We start from the raw sequence: 18,919 nt of genomic DNA, 5'->3' as shown, positions 1-18,919 counted from the left end.
GAAATTCAGCCTAGATTTATCATGCCTTTTCCACTGGCCCATGGAAGGAAAGATTGATAGTCTAGTCCAGTTTATAGAGGCCACCAATGCAAATAGCCCCATTTAACAACATTGTAGACAGATTTGGCAGGGAGGGCAGGAGCTGAATGACCAGGGGCAATCAGGTGTTCTCTCTTTCACCCTGGAAGATCACTATCAGTGTATATCATCAGGACAGTACCAAGAAAGCTTTCATAGTTGCCTGTGTCTTTTGCCATAGTCATTCCTTGGACACCGGGCTTCCATCCTGACATCTTCTCTGAGAACTGTGTTTCTACTCCTGTGATTATATTGAATTGCAAGGTGCTGAGGGAGGAAATGTGTAGGTTGTCCTGCTTGTGCAGGTGTGTTCCCAGTTGGCAAGTTTGTTCCCCTTAGGGTTTTCATCTGCACACCTAGCTGCCTACTCTGTTTAGAGAGCTAATAATGTTTCTAACATATAGATATTGCATTTACCTCAAAGACTTTGAAACTGAATGGACTACTTCTCAAAAAAATGTGCATCCAGAATTAATTTGCCTTATACTTAGTGTTTGTTTGTCATGTATTTCCCCTACAGTCACATTAAAAGTGGTGTTTCCAACCATTTCTGGTTCTTGAGGTTGTTTGAAGTTACAGCTTTGCCCAGGAAATGCTTTTTAAACTCCAATTTCTCACACAAATGGAACAAGAATAGTAGTGTGAAGCCTTTATCTCTTGTTTCTTTGAGGACTATGTTGTTCTAGCCATTATATAGTCACCATTAGTGAGAACTAACTTGCAGTCTGGACTACATAGTAGTAGAAGGGCTTTCTGTGCCTGAAGGATCACAAACAAGCTGGCCTGACTGAGACAAGACTTCTCAGACCAACAAAAGAACTGAGTGTTTCCCTGATCTTATTTGGTTGCACCTGAGCCATATCCCATTCCTGGACCTTCAATACTGGCAGAGAAAATATGAGAAGTGATTATTAGAGGAATATCTTTCTTGCTCCCCTCCAAACTTAGCAGCCGTTTATCTTTGATATAAGTGGTGCTTCATATACCCATGAATCCTACTGCTCTCATGGATGTTGCTGCTGATCCATGACTTGCACACCTGCTATTTGTGGTGGTGCTTTGAGGATGGGAGAAGCTTGGAACCTGTTGTGTTTTCATAAGGTCACTCTTTGACTCACAGTCCTGGGTACAGCACAGTCCTGTGCTGTACAGCTGGTATTGTCACTCAGGAGCACTCTTAAAGTGGATTTTCTTCCCCAAATCCTATGTTTGTCTTGGGGGAGGAGGCATTTCAGAAAATAATTTGTGTATTTTATACAGAAATGTATGTATGTATATTTTTTACAGGAATTTCGGTACAACTGTATAAACTTTTTTTTTTCCTGCTGCAAGTAGTAGTGTTAGATGAGAAATTCTAGTGTACTCTCTGTTCAGTAACAGTCACCAATCCTTGTGAATATCAATTTTAGGCTGTCTGCTTATGTTAGTACAGAGATTTGAAGCAAATCCAGCCATACCTCAACAGGAATGATTAATGCTGAACCTTCACATCACAGTTTCTGTCAGGATTGTAGCCCTTTAAAGTTAGAATTTTAGTCAAATGTTCCCTTCACAACTAAATCTGGGTAGCAAATTCAATAGGAGCGTCTTTTAGTAACTGAATTTGTCTTTCGTTATTGCCAACTTGCTTTTGCTTTAAACAGTGATTTTTTTAGCACATAAAAGTAGAATTATAAAAAAGATTTCTCTCTTCCCCAAATCCCAGTTTAGTAATATTGTGGATGTGACTTTCAGTAGGCACTGGAAAAGAAAGGGTTTGTTTTTCTTTGGTTTTGAATTTGGGAAAAGAGTGTTTCTTGGCATCACAGAAAAGACACTGTGGACAGTGTTCATTTGAGGTAACATGAGAGGCTTTTCTGGGGCTTTGTCAGGAGAAAGAACTTAGTTAAGGGAAGAAGAGAAGCTGAAATTTGCTGAAACGGTAGTGGAAATTTGCTGAAACAATAGTGAACACCGCAATCTTGAGTGTGAGGTAGGGAAGGTTTAAAATTCATTCAGTGAATGAATGAAATGAGGAGAGAGGTACTTAAGTCCTAAAAGTGCTAAATGCTTAATTCTCTAAAAATTTTAAACCATTAAACTATGGGAGTAATAACACATTAATTGAAAATACTATCTTTTGAGAGAACAGAGTATTTGTCAAATTCATATATCAGTTAAGTTTAAACTTTGATTTTACTGTATGGGTCATACCCACAAGAAAAACTTCCCATGAATAGTACATGAGTTTTGTTGAGTTTTAGGACCAACCTCAAGCACTTCTTTCTGGTCAGGTAATCCCCCTGGTGGATGCAGTAATCTGGTCCTCACGCTGCGGCAGTGGATCCCAATTAGCAAAGCTGTTTTTCTATGGAGAGTATTGCTGCACATAGGCGGGAGCACTCTCTGCATGCAGACTGCATCCTCTTCTGATCTGTGAATGGTAGACAGAGAAAGGAGGAGTAATTGTAGAAACCAGTTCAACTCTCTTAGCTTTGGTTGTTTTTCTTCTTCTTCCAGTCCTTCGTACATGTTTGTATGCGTACCTTCTCTGTCCTGCATAACGACTTCAAGGTTATTTCTTAAAGAACTTCAGGCATTTTCTGAAAGTTTTTGAACCAGTTCACCATTTACCGGTATATTGCTTTTATAGAAGTCGTCTTTGATGAGTTTTTTGTCACATGCCCCACTGAAGTTTCAGTGTACTCAAGCACTAGAAAAGCCAGTATTTGAGCGTCTTTGTTTTCTTTGTTGAGCTGTTTATTTTGCTTTCTTCCCACACAGTTCCCTGGCCTCACTCTGACAACTGCTTTTCTGCATGAATTACATTCCTCGGGGCCGCAAGTCTCCTAATTCTTCCAGTCGATTTGATTCCTGCCTGTGTGATTAGTCCTCTGCTTCAACACACAGTTGGTCTTTGCCAAGCAGGCTGCTTGCTAAGTGCCTTTAACATGAAGACCTAACTACATTTTTTAACCTCATTAGTCTGTAGGGCACTGCTTCATTCCGGCTTAATAACATGGCCACTATTGAATCATCACTTGGTCTAAAACAGGTTACAAAAAGGTTACCTAAGTTGTCTGGTTTTCTTTTTGTTTGACTGTGCTTTTGCTGGATAAGTTTTTTTCAGCACATGTCCATTTTTAGCATGGAAGTTGATTTTTGAAAGGAGACCCATTGACTCTACTGAGGTAGATTTGTAATGTTAAGAAATTTTGTATTTGTATGTTCAAAAAGAAACTCAGTACCTATTTGGAAATATCAAGACTAAGTAATAAAAGTAGTAAGAAAATGTGGTTTTGGAAAAAAATGGTACGAAGGACCCTAAGATTAGCTCAGCTGCTTAGAGCATGGTGCTGATAACGCTGAGGCTGCGGACTTCATCCCTGTATGGGCCATTCACTAAGAGATGGACTCAGTGATCCTTGTGAGTCCCTTCCAACCCAGAATATCCTCTGAAATTAATACCTGTGCTGTTAAGGCTTGGCAGAACTGATAAAAATTTCCTACTTGTTTCAGCTTTAGAATTACAAATGCCTCATCCTCACTAGTTTAAATACAGACTTTTCACTGTAATGCTGGATTTACAGCAATGCGGCCACAGTCTGCATGGCTTCACTTTGTCTCTCGGGTTCAATTTTTAGCTGAATGTGTTGCCACTAAAATTTAGATTTCAGTTGCAATCGTGTATAAACTCAAAAGGAAAAGACATTACAGTACTTCCAAATATTGTAAAGGCAGTAAGGAAAAAAAGTTTCCTAAGAAGACAGTGTCACCAGGGAGCTGGGGGAAGAAAGGAGGCACTGGGTCACATGCCACTTGTGATGGTGCATTTGTGCAGTTGCATAGCACAGCCACTCAGATGGTGAGACTTCATGATTAATGGTGTTTATTCTTGACAGAAGCCTCCTTTATTTATCTGCAATACAGTTTAGTGATTTTATCAGTCACCTGAATGAAAAATATTCAGTCATACCAATATTGCAGTGTAAATTGAGTAGAGTCACTTTTTATTATATCTTTCAGCCTTATCATCTGCACAGTAATTTTCTAGCAGGGGTTTGATATAGAAAGGCTGGATTTAGCTGTACTTGACACAAAGCCTCTTCAATTTCCCCTAAAAGTTCAGGCTACTCTTAGAAATGTGTATAAATATATATATATAAAACCCTCTTATCCAAGCAATTTCAGGATTTGAAAGACTAAAGATAAAATGCACAAACCTGGATGTGAGAAATGTTGTTCATATGAAAACATCTAATAACTCTGAAGCCACTGGTGAAATGCTCTTTAGTGTTTAAGCTTGTGGCTTAGTGCAGTTCTTTTTGCATGGCTACGTAGTCTGACTTTCTTCTAATCAATCATCATCCAACTCCAATCAGCATACAGGCAGAGCCTATCGTTCATCCTGGGTGTAATTTCAGAGTTGAAGACTATAATGGCCACATACAGCACATTAGTCACTGCGATAACAGCTAGTGGCACTCCTGAGGAAGGGGGAGGATGGGGGAGAAGGGGAATAAAATTCTTCTCATTCTCACAGTGCATTAGTGAAATAGGAGCAAATGTTAAACAAATGTTTATTCAATTAGCTGACTTAACAACATTAAGTGTGAGAAAGCTTCTGACTCTCCTTTTTTTGAGGGAGGAGAGGAAGGGGCAAGGGAAGGAAGAAAGGGGCACATGAATGCAGTCAGAATTTATATATGCCCACATACACATATGATGATACCTCTGTGGTTAAACACTTCAAGAGATGGCAGGCTCTGCCTGTAACCTAGAGGAGGCTAAAATTTGAATAGCAAATGAGACCACCTTTAGCGCATCAAAAGAGAATTGCAGAGCAGAGAAGTTTTCTGTAGGAATGCAGTTGGTAATTTTGCTGTCCAGTCTGTTATTGCTAACAAGAGATAATGAGTAGGCTGTAGAACTTTCAGATTTCCCTGCTTCACTTTGTGCTACAGTATAGTTTGAAGAGGAAATGGTGTGTGGAGGTCCATGGCAGCCTTATTCAAATAACATTTGCTCGGACTGTTCATCTGTTTTATGTTCATGATGATGATTTCTGCATCAAATGCAGTGTTGATACATTAACCTTGACCATAAGTCACTAGACTTGGAATCAGCTGAAGGCAGGGGAGGAAAAATTTACCAGCACTGAGGTTGTGCTATGCTATGAAGCTATAAGGTCTTTACTTACAGTTTGTAGAAGTCAGCACAAACTGAGCAAAATAAGGCAATGCTTGGGTAAGGCTCTAGCAGAAGCAGGCGATGAAAATCACATCGTATCTTGTTAACATTACTTTTATTTACTGTTTACATTACTGCAATGTCCAACAACTCTGTGCTGAGCTCTGCTGAGTGTTGTGCAAATACAAGGAGCTCTGCCAGGAAGAGCTCGCAGTTGGACCTCTTTGGCAAATGAACTCTTGTGAGTCAGCTCTGACGGCCTTGGGAGTTACCAGCCCCAGCTGTTTTCCTCACCCTGGGGATTATCCCTTGTTCCTCATCAGGATTGTGTGCCTTTGCCCTGTTTACAGTCTGGCAGCTTTGCTCTGGCTCCCTTAAACCGAGCAATGAAGTGGTTAGAGGCAGAGAGATGTGCTGCCTGTTCTGGGAGGGGCACCGTCTGTGTAGTTGGGGGCTTACCCAGCTTACATAGCTGCCAAAAAATTTGCAAGATAGCCTCTGCAAGAAGCCTAGAAGGCAAGTGGCATTTGGAGGGAGTAGTTAGAGTTGTTCACTTTTTTGTATGTTTGCACCCTTTGTTTGTGCAAGCAAAGAAATTGCCAAGTAAATCCAGGTAATCCTCCCCTAGTCACTGATTTCTTTGCAGCATCCTGAGAAGGATTTGGAGAAAGGAGAAGCAAGCTGGGATGCTCTGTATGCAAAGACCAAGTGGGCAGTGTTTCAGAGGAGTGCCAGAGGCAGTGACAGTGGTGACAGAAGGAAGAGGAAAAAGAGAGGCAGGTTGTTGTGGGGAGATTACCATTGTGTGAGGAGGAGAACCAGAAAATTGGACTTGAGAAATACTGGGAGACACTCAATAGTTTTATTTACATTTTTCATAATGAAGGAAATAAATCAGTCAAAACTGTATCAGCATACACATTTAAGGAATGTATATCAAGATTGCAAGTCAAGACTTGTGTAATGAAATAAATGTACCTTTACTCCATGGCATCTGAAGCAGCAGTTGCTTGCTGTACTCAATACAGGTGTTACTGTGGGCTGAAGGTCACCAGTGTTACAGGTGACCTTATGTAAACAACATGTTAAATAATGGTATGAATATTCATTGCTTTTCATGACATAAACTCTTCTTGAGGGAATCCACAACCTGATGGCTGGGTTATTTATGAAGTATTACAAGCAGCAGAGGGTGTATGTAAAAATCCTGGGTCTATGTTCAGGCAGTCTGTCAGCTGAAAAATAGGAATACAGTCACTGAGTAAGGATTTAGTGCCCTGATTAATGTAGCCAATTTTTAACTGTAACTACATAATGTTAACACTTCCTAGAGAAGGAGAGGGGAACCAGAGTAATATTCTTTTCCTCTCGGTCCTCACCTAACTGTCATGCATGACTTCCAGTGCCATGAACATCTCTTGTGCAGTCATTTGTGTTTTTTTTCTTTTCTGCAATGATACCTTTTAACTTTATGAGGGAGCAATTTTTTGTTCTAACCCTAAGTAAGGTTATTTGTATATTTTAGGAATTTGCATACCAGAACTGCACGCATTTTGGAAGGCATTGTCTTTACCTCAGTGAGAAAATATTAATAACATAGGATCTCTTGGTCTGACCTTTCCACTGTAGAACATTTTGTGAGTGCTTTACCAGAGTTTAACAGATGGAGAAACAGTGGATGAGGAAGACAGCAAACTTATACAAGGTGACAGCAGATAAGTGATAGAAACCAAACCAGAGCCTGTGCACCTTAAACCCTGATCTACCTCCCCTTATGCATGAACTACATAGACACCCATTCATGGTTTATTTTAACATATATTTACCAAATGGAAGGTTGCTACCAAATCAGATTCTGGGATTTACTTCCCCATACTGACTGCAGTTCTAGTGTAAATTTTGGAGGAAAAGTGAGCAAATATTCAATAGGTTTTGGAACATGGAAAACTATATAGGAAATCAAGAGGATTTTTTTTCATATTAGGACTTAAACATGTTCTTTTTTTCCTTCCTCTTCATTTCCACCATTAAGAAAATATAGTTAACAGTGCTTACTCTTTTGCAGAACTTGAGCTGCATTACATGAAGTGTGCTCTGACATTTCCATGTATTCAAAAAATTCTTTAAATGTTCATAATCAATTGCTTAGTTTTCCTAAGTCCAAGAATGTGATATAGCAGTTTTGAGGCAGTGAGTGATTTTAGGTGAACAAACTACCTATTTTAAGATGCAAATTCTAAGAAAAAAATTTTAGAATTATATTACTGATTTCCCATACTATGTATTTATGGGTTTGGTTGTTTACCAATTCAATTAGAAGTGCAAAGAGAAAAAGAACTGTGGAACTGCATTTTAAAAATGTTCAGTGCTGGCCTCAATCTCCTTGCATTGCAGTCTCAAAGCTCAATTTTCTTAATACAAAAAGCTTTTATTATTAGCCAGTTATTGACTGCTGGTGCTGAAGATTCAGTCTGTACAAGGAATGATGGCATTAAACATACAATACAAATTTAACATGGGAGATATTACCAAAGGAATTGAGCCACGTGCTTTAGAAGAGGAGGACCGACATACCAAGAAAGTCTTTATTGTTTGTTCATCTTCCAGGATCTACTAGAATTTAAAGTGTTCATGTTTTGTGTGCAGACATCAGAAGAATATTGCAGGGGAAAAAAAAAAGAAAAAGAAAAAAGAAAAGTACCACAGGCAGTTAAATGAGTTTAATATTTTTAAATTCTCCAGGCAGGACTGAATTGAACAGGTATCAGAGAAACAGTGTGGATATCATTGCTATGAGAGTTATGCCATCAGTGCTTGCTCCAGCATTGAATAACGTACTGTTAAATGATTAAATATCGAGGTTTGAACTTTGACACTTTCATAATATAACAAGATGGATGAAAAGGCAATAATAAATTAGGTTATGTTACAATATTTCATCCCACTTCGTTGACAAGCTTTGTTCTGTGAGATAGATTATTGTTCCATCTGTAACCTCAGCTCAGTGTCATATTTACAATGTTATAGTTAAGAATCACTTGCTGTTTTCAATATAAATGTATTTTTCAACAGATTCATAAAAGAGCCATTTAAAAATTTATCAGGACAAAACTTGGCATTAAGATTTCCAGACTTGGAGTTATAGTTTCCTTTAAAATCAGAAAGGGCTTAAATCACCATGATTTTTTTTTTTTTTTAAGAAACGCTACGCTTAGAAGAGGCTTTTACCCAAGCACAGCTTAAAGTTATTTGGAAATGATTTATGACAGATCACTTCTGTAACACCAAACCAGCCTCAGAATTTTCATCCAGATTTTCCTGTGACACAGACCTTTGTGGCTGTCCTGAGTGGCTTTACATCTGCTTCCAGAAAATATCGCTATTGAAGAATGTGCTCTGACAAGTGGAGGGGTCATGATATGCCCTAGAGCCAGCTGTAGTTTTCACAGTTGAAAGCGATACAAGAACAGGGACAATTTGCACTGTATTGATATTTTGGCATGTCTCAAAACAGTTCAAGGACTCCAAAGCAAGCTAAGTACCCTGATGCCGCTAATAGGCCATAATGGCCTTGAGCAGCCTCACCTGAGACCTCCATCAGCACCTCATGCACCCAGAAGTTGCTTTTCAGCTGAGCTATCTGATCTGTGTTGTAGGTTCTGCCATTGGCTGAGCTCACGAGCCTCCCTGTAGGTAGCTGTTCTGGATGGAGCCCTCAGACCCATGGTGTAGTTTGTCTTCTCTCCGGTCTTCGCCCCCATCTCTTTCTGTACTTGACTGGCCCAGCCCAGACCTGGTTTGTCACTTTGCTTTGCCTCAGACTGCTGATAGACTATGTTGCCAGCACCTGTCTCTTGTCACTCAGCTCAGATCTGGTGGCATGGGGTGCACTGCTTGTGCGTGGCTCCTGGCTTGCCTTCTGTTAGGGAGCAGCTGACCTTTGCTGCTCACCAGCACCCTGAACTGGGTCTCTTTTCTTTCCATCCCCTTATTCAATTCCTGGACTAACCACTCTAAGTCAGCTACATGCATAAATCCACGTAAGATAGTTTCATGAACTTTGGGCTGGTCCTCTGCCTGGCTCTTCACTAGGTCTATATGAATGATGTAACTGTATGACTGGAAAAAGCGTTCCTGAGTATTGTCAGTATGGCAGTGAGAGAGTGGTTGAAAGGCCATGTAGTCAACAAGCTCTGTGTTGGCTTACCTGCCTGGGGACTGTCACCTCTAGTCATAGCCAAGCAGCAGTATTTCACCTGCACAAGTTGGGTGCTCCATTAGTACCAAGGAAAGGGATAGGATTTGCGTTTGGACAATCCGATCTTCTTCATCATAAAACTGGCTAACACTGAAGTACAAAAAACAGCCTAAAGTATGTGGTAGGAGCCCCCCTGGACCATGCTTATAGAAAGAATGTGTGACCCTTTCAAGATAATATTAGATAAAGACCTGTGCATGCAGATAATTTTGAAATACATATAATCCACTCATGCTCGCTGCATCATTTTTCAGTTCCCATGATCTTCCTTTCCCAGTTAAAAAAGGGCTGTATGGGCTGTAAAGGAAATTGTACTTGGTTCACTTTTTGTGGTGGTTAAAATCCAAGCCTGCCGCTAGGCAGTCTTCTTGTGCAGATTTCATCTGTTGCAGCTGTAAGCAACAAAACAAAATGACACACCATTTTCATGACTAATAACTGAAATCTTATGTATAGCTCACCTGTGGTTCAGCAGTGGTGAGAAAAAAACATTTTAAAAAAACATTGGCTTCACACTCTTTGTGATTTGCCATACTCTGCTCACAGCTTCTGAACTGGTGTGACCATGTAAATTTTTAATACTGTCCAGACACCTCTGTAACATTCATCAAAAAAGAAGTGTCATGACTAATAGGAAAAAAATACACCTGTTTGCCCTTACACTGATCTCACTGCCTCAGCATGTGTGTGCCATTTGCCTGCTGAGTAGTTGAGACTTCCCAGAGCATCAGAGTTGGGACAAGAAGAAGCTGGCAGGCTGGATATGGGTGGGGAGTGGGAAGTTTTGTGTTAGATATGGAAGCTCTGTGGCACGCATGATGTTTTTCCACTTTAGCAGTGAACAGGAAGGCATTCTGGACAGAAAGGAGGAGACACCTTCACAGCCAGCCCTGTTCTCTGTTCCTTCTCATTTATGTCAGGGTTGTAGATATAATCAAAGCTACTGAGAAAATAATAAAATCATCCTAATGTGACCGGATAAAAATTAGTGATGAAAGACAGCCATAGGATCTCTTTTACACACAAACCTGAAGACCTCCAACTTCAAGTAAGTATTGAAAGTATGATAGGCTTTTTATTAAATTTGAGTTTGCAGGATCTCTAGGAATAGACACAGAGGTTCTGATTCAGAAAAGAGCATGCATCCACTTCGCTCCCTCCCTTAAGTGTTCTGAGTATGTTGTTTAACAGGAAAGCCCCTGCACAGGAGAGGATGCAGAACAAGTTCTCCCTCCCAGGCTTTACAGGTGAGGCATAAATTTTCAAGCAGTATCACTGAAAATCTCCTTGCCTCTTCTTATGCTGAAGCCTCATTGCATCCCATGAAGTAGCCTCAGACCCAAGGCACAACACCATTTGCTAGGACACACAGCTAGGTTGTAGGACATTGGGCTAAAGAGTCCTGATTTTGAAGCAGAGTCCCCCGCTTTTTACCCTGCTCATGGCAGCAGAGTTGGACTAGATGACCTGTAAAGGTACTTTCCAACCCAAACCATTTTGTTGTTCTGTAAATGTGAAATAAAAACTATTAGGGGATAGACTGCCAGCCAAATCTGGAGATTTGATTTGCTTGTCACTGAATGAGTGTCTGCAGAGCTACTCCTGGGCTGTGCTGTTTGCTGTCTACAGAACAACAGTCATTCTTTACTGGTACACAATGAAGCTGCAAGGCAACAGTAAGGGTGTTTGGCTGCATCCTTTCTGAAAGTCGCATTCTAGTTTGAAGGAGGGAGTTAAAACATGTAAAAGATGTTCATAGTGAAGTTTTGTCACAGGGGGAAAGGAAAGGAAGAATATGTGATGTTTATTGGAATAAATCAGGATGACTCAAACTGGGGGACTGAGAGCAGATGAAGGCATGAGAGAAAAGGGGTCTGTGGGGAAAGGAGGGTCTGGAAACAGAGGAGCAAGAAAAGTCCAGTCTGAAAGTGAACAGAGAAGTTAGAAGCTTGTTAAAATCAGATGCTGGAGAGAAATTGAGACATATTGGAGTCCAGAGCTGGGAATTCTGTGTGGAATCTGATGGCTATTTCTGCCTGAGATAATACTGTTAATATGCCTGCTGTTGATTGAAGTTACCCAGGTTGGTGTCCTTTCCCTAGCATCCTTGGAAAACTGAGGAGCTCAGAGGAGCAGACAGAGGAAGAGGCAGGGCTGGGGAGAAGGAGAAGCAGTTGAGTCCTGGTGTCCTTGAATGGCTCCTGTTGGATAGAGAAGCTGACAGCCTGGCTCTTAATCTTGCTCCTGCGGCAGCATTTGGCTGTTGGCCAGCTGGAGAGTGAATCACTGAGGTTTCTGAGACTTTCTGCCTTCTTGCATAAGCATTTGAACAGTTTTCTGTTCAATATGCACCAGATGAGGCCAGGGCTTCTGCCTGCCTGCGTGGTTTTTGTGTTCCTAACTCTGAGTTGAGATCACATTAAAAAAAAGTAAGACTTGTAAAATGACATCCAAACTTAATTTCTTTGTTACTGTTGTATTAAATTTGCTATACTACTGTATTTTCCTCACTGCCAGGATGGGAAACTCACTCTGTAACATGATATTCAGCTGTAGTATTTTTGCTTCCTACATTGCCATGAGTTTTAAAGCTCCTGCCTACCACCCTTGGCGTCATAGGGAACCGTGAGACAGCAAATGCTTCATGGCTGGTAGCAAGATTAAAACAAAGGTACTTTAAAACTATGCAGAGAAAAAGTTCTCTGAAGAAAGGAGATGTCTGTTTTGCACGATGGTGGAAAATGCCTTCTGGTTTCAGGTTCTCAGTGCATTTTAAATATGGTGAAGGTGTACTAGTGAGTGGTTAGGCTTCACCTGGGTCACTTGCTCAGGTGCCAAAGGACTGATTGCACAGCTGGTGCTTGCTGCTAGCACACAATGAATGCCACTCTAACAAACTTTGGAGGTAAGAGATAATTTCATATGGGAAGGCTAAACAGGCTTACCTTGCAGAAAGCTGTAGGAAGGGAAGAAACAAAGAAGTCAAATAGGGAAGGGAAAAGGAGGAGAAAAACACATCAGGAGAAATGTTCATTCTTCAGATTTTATGAGCTCTCGTGGATTTAGTAGCAGGGAAGCTGGCATCATGTTAGGAATTCACGACTTTGATCACTGTCTCACTCATATTGCTAGCATTTCTGAGCTGATGGCAGGGCAGAATTGGCTCCTACATAACATTTTGTTCTGTTGGCCTTTTAGGTGATGACAACTACCTCTATTGATCATGTTATGTGTATGTTAAAGGAAAAAAAGTACATTTCTTGTTTGATTACTCTTTGTAAACCAACAGCATCAAAGGAACAGGCTGCCCTCACTGCTCTCACAGCTGCTGCCTGTGTCTGTGTTGTATATATGCTAAATTAATTGGAAAAACAGGGACAAAAAGGCATTTAGTTCGGGTCAACCAGTTGGACTACAGCAAATGCATGACAGGCTTAATCACTGTCTTTTGCCAAAGAGCAGGTTGGCAAGGGCAGGCACTCCAACCCCTTCTGATGAAAACTGGACTTTTTCCAGTGCCTTTGGAGATGGGATGCTGTTGGAGAAAGGTCTCCACGCAGAGCCCAGACGCTGTCATATCGACAGGGTGGGATGATGGTGAGGGTTATGGCAGGTTATTTATCTTTTGTCAACTGTGAACTCAGCTTTCAGCCTTGGTTCATCACAGCTTCACACATATAGCATAAGAGGGTACCACAGCTCTCCCTTCACAAAAATGAGGTTGTTAATTAATGGGGTCTTGTTAAAAGGCATCTCTGGCGCCATACTAAAAACAAACATATGCGGCAGTCTTTCTTCCTCTGCCACCAAGTTATGTGTATTTTTCCTGGGAAGGGACTGCAACAAAAAAATGCCCCAAAAGACTCAGCTGTCTTAGTGGTTTACAAAGTTTTGGTTTTCTGGGATTATTTCTATATAAACATGCATCCTGGACTTTCCAGAAGAGTAAGCTGGCAAATGAAGGGAGTGGATGCAGTGAGGCTCTCAAAGCTCCTTTTTCAATAGCCACATGGTTTTGAAGGTGTAAATGATTCTGAATCTCAGTATGTCTTCCATATCTCAGTAAGAATTACTACTAATCATACTAATTAAAGTGATTTTCTCCTAAATTCCTTGGGAAAACAGTATTGAGGAATGTAAAGCATAAATCAAATATCAAATCATGTTAAAATTGGTCAGAGAAATGTTGGTAATAATCAGTACAGAGAAGAAATAATTTCCTATCCTTTTTCTTTTCAGACAGTTGACTTAAGTACATGTGCAACCTAGTCATTATTCTTCAAGAAATGAATGTTGTGTTGCCTTTACAATATTTTTCTTTATTGCATACATAACCTGGCCGGTTTTTGTTTATTTTTCTTCCTTTTTTTCTTCCAGGCCTTCTGCCTTATCTACTAGCCCGACATACCCAGAACTTCCATTCCTTAGAATCTCTCCGCACCGAAATCCTGCTGCAGCATCAGAATCTCCCTTCAGCACCCCTCACCCATACATTAACCCCTACATGGACTACATCAGGTCCCTGCACAGCAGCCCATCCCTCTCCATGATCTCGGCAGCCCGTGGACTCAGCCCAACAGACGGTGGGTTAAGATAGGCGTCCTGTTTTCTGTCATTGTAGCAACTTAAGTTATATTAATCTTGTCAACATTTTTCCCCCTTGTTCAAAGCAGCTTCAGCAGATTTGTCAGACATATTCATTATGTCATAAATGTTTCAATACTTCATCAGCCGATCATGGCTCATTTGTACATCTCACAAACGTTGAAACTTCAGGGAGAAGGAAAAAAATAAGCCCAGCCTCATTCAAAATTTATGCTGGAATGGTGGTGATATCTTTTGTTTGTGGAGCTGACCTGGGGTGTGATTCTGATCTCCCAAAAAATCCACTGTATCTGCACTGAATTGAGCCAGCTTCTTTTTGAGAGTACATCAGTGTATAACCATGGAGTTCTTCAGGTGCAAAAGTCTTGTTAATTAAAATAGTGTTTTTCAATCATACAAAGCATGCACTGGCTCATTATACTCAGTCAATAGTTCTGCTAAAGTTATGTAGAATTATTTCAGTTTATCCTAGCCAACAATATGGCAAAATGAAATGATGCTCATGTAGACATGGCTGATGGTCAGGACTGTCCCTTTTAGTCTAAATGGTGGATAGTATACTTGAAATATCGATGCTTTAGGTCTTGGTGTGATCATGGCTATTACTTTCCGGGTTATTTGGGTTGAAGTGAACCTCTGTGATCACTCTTGTCATTACTCTGGCACATTTCCTATTCATTTCAGTGGGAATTTTGCTGAAGTGAGCCATGAACAGAAAAGGCTGTCTTGTTAGTAGTAAGTTTTTCAATAACAGAGTAAGCAGTTTGACATTTCAAAATTGTAGCATTTGCTGAAGAGAGCTAAAATATAACATATTCAGGAACAACTATGTAGTGAAGGTAATTAAACTGTTACTTTAACTATGGGAAAGATCTTCCCAGTGTATTCAGAAACTTACCTAACAGAGTTAAACTGCCTTTAGCTGAATTTGAAAAATGAGCGGTGCACCCTATCCAAACGGATAACTAATTAATCCTCGCTTATCAGAATATATACCTTTACAGTTAATCCATTAGTTATGGGCACATATTCTTATGAGAATAAATTTTAATGACCTATTGTCAGTCAAGGTATATGGCATGCATATAGGGCTGTCCTAGCAGCACTTTGGATGTTGCATGAATTCTTGCTAATTCTACCCTTTTGTTTCAGCCAAAATGTTTAAGAAAATATTTTAAAGGAACAATTTGAATGCTCAGAAATGCAAGTTTTGACTTTGGAAGCTTTGGAGCTTTTGATATAGGATAAACATGATCAAGCTATAATGTAATGGCATACATTGGGAAAACTCTTGTGATGTATATTTGAGCTTTTTCACAGGAGCTATAATATGCAGAACACTTTGCTATCTTTCCTTCAGTACTCTTTAGGTCACATTCCTGCAGAATTTCATTTATGCTTAGGTATGTTCCAGTTGCACACACAAAGGAAGGTGTGAAGGAAACCACCCATCACAGAACATTATGGCGTTAAACTGTGTACGTTTTTGGTCTCAGGTACACCACACTGAATTCACTTGCAAAGGTGTAGGCACATGGTGTTATCTGAGATACACTGGGATATCTGACCTGGAACCCAGCTGACACACCAGAAAAGCAGAGATCTCCCAGAGATGTCTCAGTAGAATTTGGTTCCAGATTCTGGCACTTAAATGTAGGTGTCTGGAGTACAGAAATCTGTCTGTGATCTCAGTGTGCTGCTTTGCCCTTGTGGTCCAGTGAGTTCTGGGTATTGCAGCCAGTGAAGCCTTAGAGAACTATTCAGTTCCCCCAGTATGGACACCTGCATGTTAACAGCTGGACCTGGAACTCCGTCATAACTATGGTGGTGCTTCAATTTGTCTGTCTACAATGTAGGTGTTTGGTGACAGCTGAGCTGCCTTAACTCCAGCTGCCACCTCAGAAAGGCAGTTTTTTCCTCTAAGGCTTAAACCTGCCAGCCTCATGTAGGTAGCTGGTATACTCACAGGCTTTCAAATGGCACAAGACATACAATCAAGTAGTTGAGTGTGCTCTGTCTCAGCTCTCATCCCGTGAGCTTTGATCACTGACTGTATGCACAACCTTAATCTGTCATAAGTACAAGCAAAATTTACTAGCTTAAGAGTCTTTCCTTGGGTTTTAAACAAATACATATTACTACAGTTTTTCTGTAGGCTCACAGTTTGATCAGTTACCAAAGCCTAGGTGTTGTGCAGCATCCGACAAAAATACAGTAACTTGATTAAGGCATTGAAAGTATCTCAGTCAAACTACATGCTATTGAAAAGATGCAAGTTTGTTCTTTGGAATCCAGAGTTTGTGGTATGATCATTCAGGTAGACAATGAAATACTTTTTTCAGATGTGAGTTCCTTGGATCAGATAGTCGAAGTCATGGTTTGAACACTGCTAGAATACAAATAAAAAACTTCTGTGATTTAAAGGGGTACATGCACATAATGTACATTAGTACATGCATAATGTACTAATAATGTAATGGACACCATGGCTTAAGTTGTATACCATTTGAACTGTGAAAACTTGGAAGTTGTTACTGCTCTTCTGAAAGTCACAGCGAGATTTCTCTTGCTACCCTAATTGCTTGAGGCCAATTAGATAATTAGGTCAGTGTACTATTGGGCTCAGTCTGTCGACTCACAGATCTGGGGATGGCCAGGAGCCAAAACAATCTGGAACATAACGAAGAGCAGTTTCACGTTCATTACAAGTCTTGCCAGCTGTAATTTACAACTGCCACAGCAGCTGTAATGGTAGAGTGTCTTTCTGTCTTGTCACTCCACCTGACCCAGCAGATTTGGTGGGCCAGGAGTGACTGAGGACTCCTCTGAGGATTTGGAGCAAGGGTATGGACGGAGTCATCGGTGTATGTAGACGAGAGTGCTCAAATGAAGCTCAGCAGTGCCTACAGTGCAGAAGCAAATGTCTCCTCTTGTAAAAAATGCAGGAACGAAGCTGAAGCTACCCAGGAATAAACAGGAGAAAATTCATGGATGCGGGCCTTTCCATTTACCCTTCATCTACTCTTCATGCAGTACATCATTTAGTAGGCTAAATTTTTGTGTTTGAGGAAGATAGTAAGAAATGATGTTTAAAGAGCACCAGAGCATTTCTTGGCATATGGAACATTTAGTAATGCAATTATGTGCTCACTGTGTTTTCTGCAGCAGTTCATTTTAAAGTTTGCAGCCAATGTTATTGTTAGTTAACCCAGACACTTATGTCAGAAAGCTCAGGAAGTATTTTGAGTGTGTCTGGAAAGATACCATGGTTACCTACTACTGTAAAACTTTAAAATCAGTGATTTAGTGTGAGTTATTAATCTTGTAAAATTTGGCCTGAATAATTTCTTTGCTATTTCAGAGAAAGTGGAAAGATTGTGTTTAATTGTGAAATCAATTTGTAATTTGGAAAAAATATCAACAACTCTTAATTTATCTCAGCTCATTTTTATGCCATTTCCATTCCTGTCTGATGTATTTCTGTATTTCCTAACCTTTCCTAATATAGTTAATATTTAACATTTTGACATCAAAAGCACATTTATTTGGTAAAAATAAAGATGAATTATGCACTTCAGGAATCTGTTTCTAAATAAACTTTTCTCCAAACTCCAATGCCATGTTTACCTCCTTTTAATGTAAATGTTGATTCTTTGTTTTTAAGGCTTCCATTTAGGATCTGATTCTCTAATGAAAATATAATTTATCCTGCGTAAATAACAATAATCAGGTTAAGTAGGTAATTCAAAGAATTTCAGCCTAAGATTTTGTTTTCATTCAGGATTCAGATTGCTGAGATTAAAGAAAAATCTAATTAAATTATATGAAAGAATATTAAAAAAATCTTTTGGGGTGTAGCCCATTAACCTAAGGAAACTGAAGTGTTTTAGGCAAACTTACATACCATCTTCTGCTGGCCAGAATGTAAGGAAATTTTAACTGTTTTGCAAGTGAGAGAAGTAGAGAGCAGAGAGGAAGGCTGTTCACCTCAGGCTGGATAGCAAGTCAGAATCAGGATCAAGGAGAGGGAACTCAGCTTATTTTATGAGCCCATGAAATGACCCTCTACTTACAGTAGCATCTGAAGCCTGCTGAGAGGAAATTATATTAAAATTATGTCAATTTTTGTATTTGTCCAAGGTTGCCCATTAGTTGAAGGCATGCTTGAAAATTGCAGGGGAACAGAAAGCTTGGGTGTTATTTTTACAGGAGAAGAATGGCTAATATAAGACATTATCAGAGGACTGCCTCACTCATAACCTCACTGATGAGATGTAGAACCTATCCAGGCTGTGGTTTTGGCTTTGAAAACAGGCTTGTGTGTCAAGTATATTTATGTATGAACTTTGAAGGATGGAATGGCTGTATTCATTGACTTCATCTGTCCTCCTGTGTTGTTCATGGACAACTATTATTTTTCCTGAAAACATGGTTTACCTCTGTTTGCTCATTAGCATAGACACAAAGGGACACTGTGACTGAGAATCTTCTAGTTCCCTTAGTAAAGAATCCAGAAACTTGAATGCTTATGGAAGTTCAGCTGCATTGTCACCTTACAGACAGATTCCTTTGGGCCATGGATGAGGTAAATGGAAATAAAACTCTAGGAGGGTTTTCCTGCTTTTTTATGTAACTAAATAAATCATACTAGTTTCCATTGCTGTCAGCCTGTCACTTTTTGAGTCACTTAATAATAAATATAAAAACATGAGATCACCAAGCTCGTTAATATTTTCTGCCTTGCTGTTTTTTGAGTGGTGCCTTCACAGGATGATTGGTTGAAATATATTGACCAAGGGTGGCATACTG

General features: G+C 40.0%; 2 protein-coding genes across 2 annotated transcripts in view; both read left to right on the top strand.

The window, feature by feature from the left end:
• EGFR (epidermal growth factor receptor) overlaps positions 1-18,919 on the top strand; it is a 1,326,436-nt gene that overhangs the window by 1,143,846 nt on the left and 163,671 nt on the right. The gene's annotated exons all lie outside the window — the stretch shown is intronic.
• The window catches only part of GLI3 (GLI family zinc finger 3), a 192,396-nt gene that overhangs the window by 106,285 nt on the left and 67,192 nt on the right, over positions 1-18,919 (top strand). The window contains 1 exon segment of the mRNA XM_050330191.1: positions 13,883-14,088. Within this exon segment, the coding sequence (XP_050186148.1) occupies positions 13,883-14,088 (206 nt within the window).

Source organism: Myiozetetes cayanensis, unplaced genomic scaffold (assembly GCF_022539395.1).
Source record: "Myiozetetes cayanensis isolate MyiCay16 unplaced genomic scaffold, myiCay2020 scf1, whole genome shotgun sequence".
NCBI lineage: Eukaryota > Metazoa > Chordata > Aves > Passeriformes > Tyrannidae > Myiozetetes > Myiozetetes cayanensis.
The sequence above is the reverse complement of the archived record's forward strand: the minus strand, read 5'-3'. Positions and strand labels throughout refer to the sequence as shown.